This window comes from Nilaparvata lugens, chromosome 14, assembly GCF_014356525.2.
Source record: "Nilaparvata lugens isolate BPH chromosome 14, ASM1435652v1, whole genome shotgun sequence".
NCBI classification, from domain to species: domain Eukaryota; kingdom Metazoa; phylum Arthropoda; class Insecta; order Hemiptera; family Delphacidae; genus Nilaparvata; species Nilaparvata lugens.
This window is the reverse complement of record NC_052517.1, coordinates 9,412,445-9,431,094: the sequence shown is the minus strand read 5'-3', so window position 1 is coordinate 9,431,094 and position 18,650 is coordinate 9,412,445. Positions and strand designations below refer to the sequence as shown.

Below are 18,650 nucleotides of genomic sequence, written 5' to 3'. Positions count from 1 at the left end.
GACTATATTCGTGTCTTTTGTGAAAAGGCTAAAAAAGCTTTTCACTGGTGATATTTTCTAGAGACTTTAGATTCATATCACTTTCAAGCTATCAAAATAAGAACATTCTCTCAGAAAAAACTCTACTTTCTATCATCACTTTTCTAGGATTGAGTACCTGCAGTCAAAATTCCTGAGACAGATCATTTCAGAATCGATATGGGTATTAATTTTCCCCTTTTTCTTACCATCAGTCTAATTGGGAAGTTGGAGAAATTTTCAATAAAGAATTAATATAATTTGTTCCTCTGTTTGACATTTCAAGGAGAAATGAAATCCTCTTCACTCTCCTGCTTTGAATTATCTGTTTATTATTAATCGAAGATTGAAGCATCCTTCTCAATAATAATTTCTCATTTTTCTGAACATGTGATAAATATCACTGGAAACTATGATATTCAAATAAACTGAAAAATGAAATATTACAGGACATTCACTCACTCAAATTATTGTACAATTTAAACTTCTCTCCTTCCTTTTGATAGTATCTGATTCCTTCCATTTTTGTCTGATACTCGTTATTGTACATTTCAAACCATAGCCTATCCAGTGGTGTGTGCTCTATTACACGAATATCATTGGGTCTCTTCAGGGTTTGCTTGGTTATAACTCGGACAATCTCAGTCGGTGAAGAAGTGGTGGAAGCTCTCTAACGAACACAAAGCAGATTCGATCAAAGTTCATCTCAGTCCACAAAAATTGTAATGGATGAAATAAATAGGCTACTATGGTTTTGGAATAGAAAAATACTACGGTTTTCTGGAATGCTGGGAAACTCAAAGTATTCAAAAAAATCCACTTGTGGTAAGTTTATAGCCAGCAGGCTCGCTTCACTTGCTTCATCTGTCTAGCCAGGGAGCTCTGACCCCTGGCTGAATCATCCTGAGATAAGAACAGCAGACTCGCTCTGCTTGCCTGCATTCCTTGTTAAATATACTCCCTGAAAAATAGCATTTTCTTGAAGGGACATTTGGCACAGAGAAATGGACCGAGATCAGCAAATTACTGTGATGAATAGAGTTATAGGAAGAAGTGCAGTCTATTGTTATTGTGTCGATTAGAGTCAGTTGACTGGAGGATTCCAGACAGGAGACTCTGTGAGTTCAACATGACCGCTTGAATACTGTAAGTGACATCTGTGAGTATTGGCCTCATTTCCATCCTATTCTGTCTAAGATAAGAGGGCATAACATATAGAAATTAAGAAATGCCAAACAGGAGGCACTTGGATTGCTCGTGGCTAATTCTGCAAATCCCTGTAAGGCTGCTCGGGGAAGAAGGCTCCAGTCCTCTCTCCCCTCCACTGATTTTGCAACAGCTGAGGATTCCAATCAGTATTTTTTGGGCTCAGTTGATAATCTTGTGAATAATTTCATGGGTCCCACTCAATGGCATAGTGAGTGAGTGTTCCCTCAATTAGTCATTTCAGTGGAGACAGGTGAGTGTGAAGGATATTCTAAGATTGGTCAAGGGCTTCAAGTCTACCACAAGCAGTGATGTCTACAATATGTCAGGTATATTTTTGAAAAGAGTGATAGATACTTTGGCACCATTGCTGGCATTCCTTATTAATGTTTGCTCCAGTGGAGGAGTCTTCCCAGATGTGCTCAGAACCTCAAAAGCGGTTCCCATTCACAAGAAAGGCACTCCTAATGAGGTAGGCAGTTTCAGACCTGTATCCATGATTACAATATTCAGCAAGGTTTATGAGGCTGTCATGCTGGAGCAAGTTTTTGACCACTTTGAGAGACATGGGCTTTTGGTTTCTACTCAGTTTGGGTTCAGAAAGGGTAAGTATACAAGTTTAGCAGTGGAGACTCTTCTTCAGGTAATTCTAAGGCCTTTCGAGTTGAGACAATCCACCCCTGTTCTGCTGTGTTATCTTTCAAGAGCATTCAATTGTATTTCACATAGCATTTTGCTAAAAATTCGAAAGATATGGACTAGAGCCTGATCCACTGAGAATGCTTGGCTCCTATCTGTCAGGCAGGAAACAGGTGGTCAGTTGGAATGGAAGGGTTCCATCTTCCACAGCTGTTAAGCACGGTGTACCCCAGGGTTGCATTTTGGGCCCTTTCCTTTTTATAGTAGCTATCCACGACCTACATTTTGAGTTGTCTGGCAAAGTTATCATGTATGCTGATGACACCACTTTGTTTGCTAGTGATCCCAATGCAGATATGACTAGAGCGCAGGTGGATGATTTGCTGGAGGTGACTGCCAGGTGGTTTGTAAAGAATGGGTTGACATTGAATAACGAGAAAACACAGGCTATCACTTTCAGCCCAGCTAGAGGTACTCTTGGTAGTTATGCATGTGTTAGACTTCTGAGCTTTGTTCTTGATCTCGAGCTGTGTTGGGGAGAATAAAGATGATTTGCGCTCCATGCTTAGCAGAGTAATATTTCTGCTGAGACGCCTTGAAATGGAAATGATATTTGAATCCACAAGGATGACCTACCATGCTTTTTCTCATTCTCTTCTAATTTATGGTGTGAAACTATGGTGTCACCAAAGCAAGGTGGACAGAGTATTGATCCTCCAGAAAAAAGTCATTTGCGTGTTTTGTGGTGTTCCTCATCTTGAGCAATGTAAGCCTCTTCTGCATTGTAAAATTTTGACTGTTTCAAATGTGTATATTTCTCAATCACTGTTAGCTATAAAAAAGGATGAATCCAATTTGACTAGAAATGAGGATATACATAATTATAATACTTTAATACTTACAGACATTGTGCAGATCTGCATGTCTATAGGAATAAACTAAACAAGATTTCATCTTGTCTCCCTCTTTCCGATGTGAAATTCTATAACCACCTACCGGAGAGAGTTAGGTTCTTGCCAAGTAGCTTATTTGCCAGCATGGTCAAAAAATGACTCTTGGATACCCCTTTTTATAGAATTGGTGAGTTTTTTGAAATGAGTGGCTGTGAGGGTTACATTGTTAAGCATAGTGGGAAGTAGATTTTGGGATGTGATTTATTATTCTATGGGATGTACTTTACTTGTTTGTTGATGCTATTCGATGGCTAATACTTTATTACTTGGTGAAATTTTTATATTAAATCGAACATAATAAATATTATGATATTATTATTATATTGTGTATCATGATATTATATTGGTAATAGAAGGGGACATATTATATGATTAATATAAGTTGGACATAGTGAAAATAGTTATCACATAACGACAATGAGACAATGGACTTTTTGAAAGCTGACATTGTATATTGTAATTTATTCATAATGGATGTTGTATGTGACCTGGCTCATGTACTGATGTACTTTGACCTAAATAAAATCATTATATCGTTGAATCATTGAATCATTACTCACGAGAAATTAGAGAATGCTGGCCAGTCAAGAGCGGTAGCTTTGCTACTTTCCCATCCCTACCTCTGTATGCCATCTTTGCTGTGTATTTCCCTCTCAAAGTCAGAGATTATTTTGTACAGAGTATAGTAGGTTACTAAGTAACGGTTGAATAGTAGGAGGAGGTGGTGACAAAGGAGAAAGACTAGGAGAAAAAGGAGGATGATGATTGATAATTAATATGATGAAAGTGAGTGAATATGCAGAAATAGTCAGGTCTGATCAGGCTTCATAGATGTAAATCCATATTGCCTTTTGAACTTAGATTCTATAAATATTACAATCCACTCGATTCCTCTATAGAATATGAATGAAGAGAGTATAAAGGTGCATAGACCTACATACTAAACAGGTCATGTACTATCATTCAACTTTGTCCATCTACTTTGGCACTTGACACTGGGGAAACACAAGCACCCACGTTAGCGCATGCGCATACCCAATAACCTCTGTGCAACTGCAATTTCTCTCACTATTTTCGAGGTAGCCTGCTATAATTAACTGATTTTGTTGATTTGAAATGTGCTAGATATAATTTGTTTTAGATATCTAATCATATTTGAATTGCCAATAGAATAGTTATTTGTATATCTGAAGTGGGAAAAAAACGTTTCCCCGGTAAGGGGAAAGTTTGATGCCTGAGGTGAAGCCAAGGCAACAAATCCCTGAGGGAAAAAAAATTCTCACTCTCGATCCACACAACGTTTTCCTTAATCTACATTAGCCTATGTATAGAAACTGCAAATCAAATCATTTTAAAAACTCACATTCATGGTGACAATGTTGTCTCTCACAACATAACCTAAAATATAAAAAGAAGGAGATTCTGCTGAATAAAAAAAGGCTGGCGACTCTGCTGATAGCACTATCTATCAGCAAAAGTTGTAATAATGATCAGCTTGGAACAATGGCTGACTTCAGTTCACATTTTCCAGATTGTGTAGCAGATGAAAAATATCCATTTACTGGTATTTTCAGTAGCATAAGATACTACAAAAAAATGAATTCATTTATACCATCAACTAATATTGAGTATATGTAATATCATACAGGCATAATATATTTAATAAGTTGATCATATTTCCAGTTGAGTTATATCAAATTCAATTGTCTCAATGACAGTCATTGCATTATTTTTCCTCATCTGAGCATCAACTTTCCAATGTAAGTTTCGAAAATAGAGATGTTTATCATGCTATTTGAATGCAGTCACTTCACTTCCTAGGGAGTTTTCCTGTTTTTTCATATCGAAGGCGAGAAGTAACACATTATTATCATGTTTCAGGGAGTAAAGTAAATACTAAGAAGGGGGAGGGAAAATACATTGTGTTTCTGTTTGAAGTCAATTAGTCTATAGTGAGGTCCATGTTATAATGACAGTATTTGATCAACTTTGGTGTTGCTATCCTTGTCTATCATTCGACAAAGCAGGTAGTACTAACCTTTTCTTGCTCCGCAACGATGGCAAATCTGTTTTTGACAATGAATAAAGATAATTAATCAAGGCAGAGAATCGGCAACGCTGTTTTCCCATCTTAATCCACTGTCATTAGAACATGGATCTCACTATAGGCAATGAATGGTCGAAAAAGAGTATAGAGGGAAAAGTTTGGAAGACAATTTTTGACCCCGCAGTCCTGTTCATAGTGGTGACGAGGAGTTAAACATATCGAAAGTCCCCACCCCTACCCACTTTGATAAGGGGGTGGGGGTGGTTCAAAGGTACCATTTCTTAGTTTCTCGCACATAGCTCAAGAATTATGCATCTTACAGACATGACTATCCCATAAGAAATTAAAGCTTACATAATTTCCTACAATATTGATCTTACAACTTTTTTCATGTCTCTTTCACTTTTCGAGATATCCACTCTAAAAGATTTGACATTTTTGAAAAAAACACATTTTTCTTCGATTTTTTGCTATGTTTGCTCTTATAACTTTTTTAGTTACACCCCCCAAATTGAATCTGCTATAACAATAGAAGGATAAAATTAAGTAGTAAAATAATACATCGAATTGGAGAGAGAACAAAGCTCTATAAATCTATGGTGAGCATTCATTTTTACGATACATTGTTGGAGAGCTGTAGGCCCTGAAACATCAAAGAATAGGATTAAAAGCTGTTATTCTGACAATTTTACACATTTAAGAGCGTATATCTCGAAAACTGTTGGAGATATCACAAATCACCATGAAACAAATATTGTAGAAAATCTATCAAGCTCTAATCTCGAATAGTTAGTCATGTCGGTTGATCGCATTTTTCTCAAAATATGAGTGTGTAAGCCAAACATACATAACTGTAACTTTTGAAGAATGCAACTTTTGAAGAATGCAACTTTTGAAAAATGCAACTTTTGAACCACCCTCATCCCTTTATCACAAGAGGTGGTGACTTTTGATATGTTCACCCCCTAATTGGTCCCAACAAAGCTGCGAAGTCAAAAATTGTGTTCAAAACATTCTCTCTAAATTCCTTTGTAAATTGGTCTAGTTTTGCATAACTGAAGATCTCACACTCAACACTGAAGCTGCTGCAACAGTCGTGGGGATGTGCGTAAACTTGTGAAATTATACATCAAATTGAAGAGAATTCGATGCTCTATAAGCTTATGATCAGCATGGATTTTTCCATCAACATGGATCTTTTGGAGCGGATATCTGGAAAAGTGAAAGAGATATAGAAAAAGTTGTTTGATCAATATTGTAGAAAATTATGTAAGCTTTAATTTCTTATGGGATAGTCATGTCTGTACTAGACATAACTATGACTATGTGAACAAATGCATAATGTTCGAGTCTCATGCGAGAAACGAAAAAATGGTACCTACAAACCACCCCCACCCCCTTAGCACATTGGGAAGGGGTGGGGACTTGTGATATGTTTACCTCGTCACTACCCTAAACAGAACTGCGGGGTCAAAAATTGTCTTCCAAACTTTTCCCTCTATAACACTTCCTTGACTGGGCTAAATATGCAGCATAAAAATGTCGAAGCAGGTGGAACTACCATTCAATACAGAGCGCATTCAATGACATGGTTGCTTGTGTTTCCTCAGTGTCAACTGCCAAAGTAGATGGACAAAGTTGTTCAATAGTAGGGACGAATGGCCTGCTCTAGTATGTAGGTCTATGCACATTAATACTTCCTCCATTCTTATTCAATGGTTGAATTCAGTAGACTGTTATTTCAATAGAAACTCAGTTCAATTTTTTTAAATAATTTTTTCCATAATACTGTAATGGATTCATTGCCAAATGCAAGAGGAATCATTGGAATACAATAGTTTTTTGCATGACCAGAGAAAGAAGCCTTAAGCTCCAGCCATGAGTTCTGAAATCAAGAAAAACATTTTTCAATACAATAATAGTTAGTAAGAATGAAACATTTATTCTGTTGATGAATGGGAATCTACGGATGTTGAATTACATCAATTAATCCAAGTACTTGAAAAAAAATGTAAATGCACAGAGAAATGATTTAATAATTGTCAAGTTTCAATAGTTTTTATGCAATGATGTATAATCAATATTCAATTTCAATATGGACTCTTCTCAGATCTATGATCTGTGACTTGACCTCACCAGACTCCTTCTGCTATTCACACATTATCATCTTATGGAATGATATTGTTCCCACTCTACGTTCCTCTCTTTTCAACCGCTGATGTATTATTAATCCACCACATTTATTGGGCCATATGAGTTGAGCATTTAATATTTCATTCACCGATAAACAACAGTTTTACATGAAAATGAATAAATAATTTGTAGTTGAATAATTGGCGTGGCTAGAAAAAGAGATCTTGTGCTCTAGCCACGAGTTCAAAACATTCCTCACCTATATTTTAACATGATTTTAGAATTAAAACAGCTCTTTCTAATATAATCCAGACCAGTACGATACAGATAGACAAATAAATTCATCATGGAAAAATTTATCATATAATATAACCAAGATACCTCAAATATTTTGAATAGCACTAGAATTTCAAAATAGATTGGTGGACATTTGCACACTTCAATAAACATTATTGATAACATTAAACGTACGGTATTTAAAAGAAATTGAAAAGTATATTTTGTTTATAAATTGAGAATTTCAAAGTAATAATTCATTTTCATCCATTCCCTTATTGAATTGAGTTTAGTTTGTTATTTTTGTATTGATTAAGTCTCCCAGGATCTTATTCGTCAACTTACTTGTTTGATACTCAAATTGGCGTTTGCACGTTGTTAATGCTGTAAAATCTTTATTAAATGTGTTAACTACAGTGGGACGTATATTATTTATATTTACTCTGGAAATATTGAGCATATGCTTCATTTCCATGAATAAATGAGCATAACTTTTTGCTCATCAAAAAAATAGTTTGAACATTAGTTCAGAAGTAGGAGCTTATACTCAAATTTGTATGAATAAAGTTGAGCATTTGCAAACTGGAGCAATTCTTGAGAGGAAGATGAAACTATACCAGATACAATCACAACCAATAGTTGAGAACTATAAAACTCTTTTAAGATTTAATCATGATAGCCTATATATTTCACCATTATTCTTACAAAAGAATAAATACAAAAGATACCTACGGGATATAAACATAGCCATCACAGAATAGGAAATAGGCATTTAAGAAAGATGAGAGTGTAGACAATATTATAAGAAGTATTTTGAGATTATTATAGGGATGACATTTTTTCATGCTCTTATTTCAAAATTCAGAGCTCAACTAACCTAGAACTCAATTCATACTTCATAGATAGAGAACAGAGCAGACCATCAAACACAAGCAGGCTCCATACTTGCATATTTAGCGCTTATTTAACACATTATAGAATTTCACTATAGAAACAAAGTAGGCCTGAGGCCAATCAGCTGATGAAAAATCTTAAAAATACATGATCATTTGCTCCAGAGTTCAGGAGCATAAGGAAGGAGTATAAGGTGAAGCTTATTCATATAAAAATCAGCAAATGCTTATGCTTCTACCTAATGCTCATGAGCAAAACCTCATGCTCATGCTCTTGAGCATATGCTTAGTTTTTATTCATATGGCCCATCATGTTTGTATTTTCAAAGAATCAGTGAGATGCTGTGATAATATGATGAGAATAACATCAACTGATGGGGAGTGAAAACAACGTGTCAATGCCCAATAGAGTGTACTCACCTTGAGAGAAGGTTCTCTTTCCAGTTTTACTCACATTTTCTCTCAGTATTTCTCTGCAAAGCCACTTCTCGCTCTTCATGTTGTCAAAATATTTCTCATTGAAGGTCCTGTCTGTATCCGATGACATTGATTCAATCTCTGTTGTTTCTTTCATGATTTTGAAGAAAGGAAATCTCTCTACTAATGTTTCTTCTGCTTTACAGCTAGAAAGAAGTCCGAATTCCACAACTTTTGTACTGTTCGAATAATAAACTTGATGATAAAAAACAATGTACAACAGAAACACATGTCATCACACCCATAATGTACATGTGATCATGGTGATGATGGTGGGAGTGATTAGTGAAGGATAGAGCATCAGACCAATCCATCTTTGAGAAAGAGCTTTGTAAGAAGTAATTTCTCATGGACTTGAGCAGGTAAAACATATGCTCCACAAGGGTCTAATTGAGTACTAGTTCAACTGTCAACTTAACATACTGAAATCTTGAAGAGTTTAAATAGGTCCATAACCATATTTGGTAATTAAAGAATCTATATGCGGAATTTCAAGCTCATCAGGTCAGTAGTTCAGTTGTGATGATGATGCACTTGTGAATTTCCTATCCAGTATATGTATATAAGCTGACTCTTTCCTCTATTATATCCTATTATATCAAGTAAGCAATTTCTGTATATATTTATTTGGTTATGTGGTTATCTGGTTATATGGTAATCTTGTTATAGGGATATATATTCATATTCAATGGATTTTGAAAACAGCTCTAACAATTTTCACGAAATTTTGAACAAAGTAGGTTTATAATATAAGAATTCAATTGCACTAGGTCTCTACCCTGGAATAACTTGCTGAAGGTCATAAAAAGGATAAATACGTCCTTGGAAGTACAGCTGGAATTTTTGTTATTCTGTATGTCAATTGTGAACAATTTGATTGTCAAAGTGAGTGAACAAGTGAATGTGTGGGATCATTTAGCTGATCTCACAAGGAGAAAAATTCAGCAAGAGAACCCTAATTTCATTTATTTCTTTTTTTCGGAAAACATGTTCACTTCAGTAAGTCCAAAATAGTAACTAGATGCTGTCAGTATAGAATAGTACATAGTATATTGACAACTATTGTAGCAAACATAGTATATTGTTCTAAATCAAATTTATAGTATATCGATTTGTAATTGATGATGTGTTTGTTTTTTGAAGTGTGTATAAATTGTTATTTTGATAAGTGATAGTAGCTTAAACTAGATTTTGATTTGCACTGTGCCATAAATTTGAAAAGTTCTGGACTAAAGCCTGTTGTGCCTCCTCATATAACTGTAGAAATAATTGTATGATTGAGAAAATGAATAAATAAATATAAACTATAAATTCAATCTTTTATTACAAATTTACTATGCTTTCACACTCCAGAGTGAAGCTTGGTTCCCCAATATTTATAAATTATGTTTCGATGATATTCATTAGGTTGATGGATGCTGGGTTAATGGGTGGTCATAGGGTTGATCAAAGAATAATATCATTGAATTCTTCATGAAAAATGGACTTTAAAAAAAAAAACTCCCCCAATTATATATTATAGTATCATCCACTTCAATTCTAACCAATCAAATAGTTTCCCCAATTAATTTATCATGAATCCTTTCAAATTCTATTCTTGAAGGGAATGTTGATTTTGGATAGTTGATGTTTAAATAAATTGTATACATACAACAAGAGATTAATGATTTGTTTATGAATTTTTGTAATAATGATATTGTAAGGAGAAAAAGAGGAAGTGAAGGTTTGAATTGAATTATGAACTATTAGTATCCTTATTTATCACAGATTTGATTGTAAAAAATTTGTGTATATTTTCAGTAGATGCAATAGAAGGTTTTTTTACTACATCCATTCGATCACTCATCACTACTCACATGATAACTTGTGACTGGTTTGCTGCCAAATTTGATTCTCCATTCACTTCTAGACGCATTGTTTTCTTTTGGTCCTTCTCATTTTTGAAATGCTCATACTGTTCACCATTCCATTGATAATCTCTTGAAATATGCTCTCTGGTTGGAACATCAGTGTTTGGCAGGGGATATATTTCCCCTTTCTTGAGTATGTGAGGCACATACCTGTTGCAGAAAAGGTTATTCAGTATAGAAATTGGAAATCAATGTTCCCTCTTCAACAAATATATTCAATTTCTTAGAAATATTGCTCATCTGTAAGAATAGTGTCACAACACTTTTTTGGGGGAATTTTATGGTGGCAATGGGTGACTTGAAGGGAAAGGGGTGGGTAGGTAGGATTAGATTGGGTTAGGTCAAGTTGAAGGATGCACCAGAGAATTCAAATTCAGCAAGGGAGTGCTTCAGAACATAGAACATACACATTTCACCTACTTCAATCCCCTCTATAGGAAATTAATGTGTCATGAACAATATTACTTTTTACAGTTTATCAAGCACATCAAGATATAAAATTATTTTCATTTTTCCTAATTAATGATAGAATCCAGATCACCAGAAAGTGGCTTCAGAGTAGTGGAACTTTCAATTTTCCCCACCGGCTGGCATTTTCATATTAGATTTTCCTAATTTCTCCATTTTTCGAGTTGATCAAGACGTGTTTGTGCTTCCTGAAGACTATAACTGCCCAGGACCTGGGTATTCCCCCTGGTTTGCTAAGGTGACCAAGGATGTGGTATCATTGGATTCAATATTAAATCTATTTATTCAGAATCAATATTCTAATTTTTTTTCTGGTTCAATTATGTATGTAAAATCTTGATGTTCATTCGATCACTAGGATAAATGTTAAACTCATTCCCTTGAATGATTTTTTCAATGTGAAATCATCAAATCAACTTTATTCAAATGAAACAAATTGATATAATAAATGGATAATTATAATAATAATAAATTTTTAATAATTATAAATAATTCAACATAGTTACTTTTCTCTTCTCAATAATTCTCACTCCTATTAACAGTTTTTAAATCAATAAATTATGTGTCTCTTTCATATCCTTGTCAAATTTATGATGAAACCTGAGGACTTATCCCATATTTAGAAAAAAAAATTCCAGCTAATAGTTCTGTTCTACTATCTAAGCAAGGCAACTCCAGTCATTTGTGATACTTACTCTCCAACTGGGAAGTGGTGGAGCCCCCAATTGTTAAAATCACAGCAATCAATACAAATAATGTAGGAGCATCACAATAGAAATATGAATATTCATTTCTTTGAAAATGCTGGAAGCTTATTCTTCATTTCTAAATAAAATAGATGATTCCATATGTCACAAATGACAAAACTCAGAAAGTAGGTTGAAAGTGGCACTTCTCGAATGTATTGGCATAAGTATGATATGTGCTCTTTTCAAGTAACAGATTGAGGTGTGTCATTCATCATTCATATTTTGATCTACTCTTTGAGATTCGACACTATTCTCAAATAGTATATTTATTTATATATTTATTACTTCTATTAAAACTAGTCACTAGGACTAACCATTAATTTTGTTCTCTTATTTCTTATCCTAGAATATTAATTTTTATTGCTAAAGTCTTCCAGTGAAGCCTACAGTTCTAATCTTTAATTCTTCTACTTTAAATTCTTCCGCTACACATTTACTTAATTTATACTTTTTCCACTTCACTAGCACTTCACCAACTCGAAGGGCTTTGTTCTCTTCAACCTCCTTGTGAGTTCAGTGCTGTCTAGGAGTTGGATGACTTCAGTGTTGTCGTGTTGATGAAGACGTGACTCATGATGGGCTGCCAATCGTCTTATTTCACTGGTCACATAGGGGATGTGTAGATCTCAGTGCAAATCGCTGTTCCTTATGTACCAGGGCGCATTCACCATGTTCCACAGTACTTTGTTTTGGAATGTTTGAATCTGATTGATGTTAGATGTTCTAGAGCAGCCCCAAACCTGAATAATTCCATATGTCCAGACAGGTTTTAGAATTTGTTTATAAATCAATATTTTGTTGTCCAATGAGAGTTGTGATTGTCTGCCCAACAGCCAATAGATTTTACTGTATTTGAGTCCCAGTTCACTCCTTTTCATCTTGATATGCTCTTTCCATTTCAACTTGGCGTCAAGAGTCATTCCAAGGTATTTTGCTGTGTTGCTGTGTGGTACTACATTCCCATTTAGATTTATACGAATCGGATCATTGATATTTTTGTTTGTGAAGTTGATATGAATGGACTTCACTCATTCAATTGGATTCTCCATTTCTTTGTCCAGTCACTGAATTTGTTGCTTGCATTCTGTAGTTTTGTGGCTGCTTCTTGTACTGTCTCCCCTTCTGCCAGTATTGCAGTATCATCAGCAAAAGTAGCAATTGTCACTGCATCCAATTCAGGAAGATCGCTTGTGTACAGCACATAAAGAACTGGTCCAAGAACATTACCTAGTGGAACTCCAGCCCCTATTTATTCCTTTAATTCAGAGACGTCATCACCTTGTTTTACTCTGAACAATCTGTTAGTGATGTATGATTTTAAAAGTTTTACAAGTGGAGTGGGAAGAATTTTATTGAGTTTATTGATCAGTCCTTCATGCCACACTTTGTCAAATGCCTGTGCCACATCAAGGAAGATTACTGAGCATATATACATTTTTTCTCTAATGAATTCTCTATTACATTAGTGATTCTATGTACTTGGTCCAGGGTTGAGTGCTTCTGCCTGAAACCAAATTGATGGGCTGGTATCAGATTCCTGCTACTTATGATGGGAGCCAATCTCTTCATTAGCAATTCCTCAAAAAGCTTTGAAATTACAGGTAGGAGAGATATTGGGCAGTATGATTTTGCTTCTTGAGGACATTTCCCAGGCTTTTGCAGCATAATGACTTCTGCCACCTTCCAAATTGAAGGAAAATGCTGTAATCGGAGTGATGCATTGAATAAATATGTTAGCATGATAATACCTTTCCTTGGAAGTTTCTTCAAGATTTCACCTGTAATCAGATCAAACCCAGGTGCTTTTTTGGTATTCAGATTATTTTTTATTTCTTCTTGAACCTCATTTATAGAAACTAGATCAATCTCTGTATCTAAATCATCTATTATATCTTCTTCAAGATCAATTTCAGATTGAATGTTGTTTGGCTGAAAGATTTCTTCTAGATGATTAGCAAATATATCTGCCTTTCCTCTGTTATTTCTTGCCCAAGTACCATCTGGTTTTCTGATTGGAGGGGATTGTGATATCGGTCACTTAATTCTTTTTGTTGCTTTCCATAATGAATAATCTGTACTGGCATCAGCTGTCAAATTTTGAAGGTAGTTATTAATGGACTCCTTAGTTAGTTTCCTTATCTCTCTTCTCAATTGTTGTGTTTTGTTATTCAATATATTTTTGTCAGCAGGATCACGAGTTTGTTGCCATATTCTTCTTGCCCTTCGTTTCTCTAAAACAAGTTGTCGAATCTCCAGTGGGTAATTGCATCCTTTTGTTTTCCTGGTGTATTGTCTAGTGTTTTTCCAGGCTGATTTCTGTATTTGCCACATTAAATTTTCTGCGGCTTCATCTAACTGCTCAGCTGTTCTAAGTGGAATATTCAAGTTGATTTCATTCTCCAAATCCACTTTGAAAGCTTCCCAGTCTGTTGTTCTGTTGACTAACATTGGTCTGTCTTCTTTCTTTATTATTCATTCACTGAGTGTGAGAATTACAGCTGAATGATCAGAATCCAGGTCAAAGCTCTCTTCAATGTCAATAAAATTACTGGATATTCTCTTTGTTATGAAGAAATCTAGAAGATCTGGAGTTTTATTCAAATCTGTTGGCCAATAAGTAGGTGTCCCTGTTGAATGGAATTCGCAGCCCAGCTCCTGGATAGCCTCTCTGAGTTCTTTTCCTTTGGTAGTTGTGAGTCCTGAACCCCAATCCTTATGCTTGGCATTAAAATCTCCACCCACTATGAATCTATCTCCAAGCTGATGAAGAATACTGGTATAATCATTTTTCTTTAAATTGTAACGTGGTGGGAGATATGCAGCTCCAACAAGTATTTTCTGGTTGATAGACTCTATTCCAACTACAGTTAGCTGTATTTCATTACTTCGAATACTGGAGTCTTCATACTACTCTCCTTCACTATTACAGCACTTCCACCTCTTGCTTGATTTTGAGGATGAATAGTCTAGTAAACATTATATCCATTGATTTTGAAGTGAGTCTGCTCAGTTGAATGGGTTTCAGAGATAAGGCACACATCTATATTTCGGGTCTTTGGAAATATTTCTATTTCTTGTTTTCTATTATTATTGATATTATTTATTCCATTGGCATTCCAGGTGGCAATCCTAATATCTTGTTGGCTTGTAATATTCATTTTTTAGTTTTCTTCTCGATACTCTTACTCTTCCCTTCAAAGCTGTCGAGTCGTCCAGAAAGAATGTTTAAACTGTTTAAAATTTCCTGCAAAACCTTATTAACATCAACTGGTTGTTGTTGCTGTTGTTGCTGCTCTGGTTGACTCTCCTGTTGTAGGCTTGGAGTGGGTTTTGTTACTTGAGAATAGGATATTTCTCCAGTGTACTTTCTAGAAGTGAATTTCCTCTGTTGGGTTGTATGTTGTACTCCGCTACTCCTTCTAACTATGTTGTCTTTTTCAGTTCTTCTTCTCTGAAGTTCTTTAGCGATAAGACAGCCTCTGTAGTTAGCTGGGTGAGCCTCAGCACAATTGAAACATTTGGCTGGAGTTTCTTTAGCCTTAGTACATGAAATGGTCCAGTGTTTTCCAGCACACTTTATACACACAGTTTCATGTTGACAGTATGCCTGAGTATGACCAAACCGCTGACAACGTTTACACTGCGGAATCATTTTATTGCTTCTAATTGATACAATTTTCACTTTCATATAGCAAATATGTTTAATTTCATATATTTTTTTTGCATTTTCAGTATTTTTGAATGTTAACATGAACATTGAGAGTCTGATAATATGTTCTTTTCCATCCTTCTTCACTTTTTTCATTTTGTTGACAGCACTGATTATTTGAAAGCCTCTGCTTAGAAGATTGTTCTTTATATCCTCTGGATCACATGATGGATGAAGCTCTTTAGCCATGACACGAATTGGATGAGTTTGTTTGTTTTTGTACGTGTGCCATTCATATTTAGCTTCAATTAACATCTTAGTTAAATCTCTGTATCCTTGTTCAGTTTCAACATTCAATTTTAGCTGGTTGTTGTTCATCATGTTGGCACTGAAATTGAGATTTTCCGATTCCAATGCCTCTTTAATCTTCAAATACTCTTGAACATTGCTTAATATGACTAGTGGAGGTTTGTTTTTCTTTTCTGTCGGTTTCATACTTGTAGACTCAGTTGCAGGCCTTATTTTTTCTGGTGAGTCACGGATTTTTCTCTTCTTTTGTTTAGGGAGAATCCATGCAGTCTCTGATGCCACCATTTTCTCTTTTTCCTCCCAATTCGGTGGTGAATAACTTCTATTGCTACTTATAGAAGATGCTGGTTGCATTGTATTTGAAGCTGATGATCGAATCTTCTGTGTTGTTGAAGATGCTGAAGAGAACATCTCTCTCAGCTGATTGATTTCCAACCGTGCACTCTCCAACTCCTTTTCCAGCTTATTCATTCTTTCTCTCTCTTCACTCTGTTGACAAGTGACTTCTTTCCATGCATTGTACAAAAACTGCTCTGTTGCAGTTTTCAGTTGGTTCGTTTTTAGAAACGAATCTGGGGAAATGTTGACGTTGACGTTGACAGTCATTGACGCTGAATTAACGCTCTTAGCCGGTGTAAGTTGACTCATCGTGTCATCATCGGTTTCCTCCTCCTCCTCGAACTCTGACACCAGGAAAGTTGGCAATTTTTTGGGAGTCGACATTCCTCACATTCTTTATATTCCTTAGCCGGACTGGATGATAATTCAGCAATGAACTGATTTTTCGGCGCAGGGCACTGAACTCGCGCACAACAATTGAAACACTGAACTCAGCACTTTAACTATTGCAAACACTATTTCAACTATTCTCACTAAAACAAAAACTACGTCTACTTGCTACGACTGCTTGATCGATACTCAATATAGTATAGTATAATATCTATAGTATAGATACTATATATATATATATATATATATTATATATATATATATATATATATATATATATTTAAATTTATATTTATATACATATGTTACTCAATTTATGTAAAAGTATTCTCTGATTTTCAAATCTCATGTCTACAATTATTAGTCCTGAACAAAAATGGAAATGGGTCATTTATATTAATCTCCATTATAATTATGAAGAGAGGTTGGACTTCTGGTCAACTGGACAACCCTGTTCTTGGAGGTGACCTGCTGATACCAACAACATATCATGTCTCGAAGGAGGTACTATGCTGACGGTTTTATTATAGTTTTTTCATAGTGATTATAGTTGACACAAGCCAGCAGGAAAACACTCTATCCTGCATGTAAACTATTATTAATGTCACTAGTCTGTACAAAATATCACGTCTGACTGGGAAGGGATATGTGGCACGAAGAAATAGAGGGAGATCAGCCAATTACAGTGATTAATTAAAGTGCAGTTGCCATTTTGTCAGTCACTGACTCTTGTTATAAATTTTCCCAATATTATACAATATCGTAGCGTACCATTTTGGCAATTTCTGTCGAGTGGGGGGGTTAGCTGTTGTTCGGCGATGATGATAAATACGAGGTTTCTTGATTGATTCGGGAACCCCAGCCGTTCATTCTAATTCCAACCGTCATCTGAGGAAGACCAAGGAGCAGCAACCATGGGAGGATGGAGTGGACAACTGTGAGGGTGTACATTGTGGCTAGTGAGTCCCTAATTTATTATTAAGCTTGAGCCACCCATTGTTCCACTTTGACCAGTCCAGTTTAATCATTGTAATTTCCTCTTTCAATTAATTAGAATGAAGTCTTACAAATATTTTTCAAGTTTTAAAAGTCCTATTGGAGGAGGCCTTCTGCCTACATGAAACCCTGGGACACAGAGATTGAGTAACTGATTAATAGTCAAGCGGCTTCAATTTTAGCACTTATTTAACATAATAATAGATAAATTAAGTTGATTTATAATTTACTATTCTTTCGGATTCGAGTACATAAATATTTGTGTAACTAATGCTTATCAGTCTTTCCATCCATCCTCCTAAATGTTGTTCTGTTTAATATCATAATCACCTTCTCTTTAGTATTTTGTGAGAGGAGTAACGTTATATTTGTATTTTCTATATTTTCTATAGTAAATTTGTTCATATTTGCCTCTGAGAGATGAGAGAGACCAGCGAAGGCCAAGGCTGTCTTCCAGAGAGCTGTTAAAGTAATTAGTGAATTCAAGAAATACCTCATCTCTAAATAAAAGTATTTTCGGTGGAAGTCAGTTTTGTTTCCAATGCTTTTGAGGTAGATATAGTTTCTGATGTCTTATTGAATGAGAAATTTATTGTAAATCCAACCTCTGACAGTTAACAAGGTAATTTTTTTTCCATTTTTGTGTGGTTCATGACGTCCCAAATCATAGGTTGATTTATTTTTCATTTTGTTTTGTTTTAAATTAATAGTTAATTCATCCTCCATTTCGTGTGGTTCATGACGTTTTGAATTATTAGTTAATTTATTTTTATATTTTGTGTGGTCAATGACGGTTTAAATTAATAATTAATTTATTTTCCCATTTTGTGTAGGTAATGATGTTCTAAATTAGTAGTTAATTTATCTTTCCATTTTGTATTGTTAATGACGCTCTAAATTATAAGTAACTTTATTTTCTCCCTTTTGTGTGATTGATGACATCATAAATCATAAGCTAATTTATCAGTTGGATTTTGTGAAGTCTCACTTTTGATATTGATTCATTTAGGGACTTGGTGTGTAGTCCTTTGTCAAGCGAAGAGCGAATTGATAAATGAATAGACCTTATTATCCTCATTATCATTAAATTGAACTATTAATAATCAAAACAAACTTTAATTTTGATAATTCAGATACTCCCTGGGAAGTTCGATGTCATAGGCTATTTACTACTTTGAACTTAATCAAGTATTATTAT

The 18,650-nt window shown here is 35.0% G+C and overlaps 1 protein-coding gene across 1 annotated transcript in view; it reads right to left on the bottom strand.

Moving 5' to 3' along the window:
- Positions 1-472: 472 nt before the first annotated feature.
- Positions 473-18,650, bottom strand: part of LOC120354269 — a 56,634-nt gene continuing 38,456 nt past the window's right edge. The window contains exons 6-8 of the mRNA XM_039441164.1: positions 10,499-10,702; positions 8,620-8,788; positions 473-688 (exon numbers count right to left, since the gene is read on the bottom strand). Of these exons, the coding sequence (XP_039297098.1) occupies positions 473-688; positions 8,620-8,788; positions 10,499-10,702 (589 nt within the window). The remainder of the gene's footprint in view (positions 689-8,619; positions 8,789-10,498; positions 10,703-18,650) is intronic.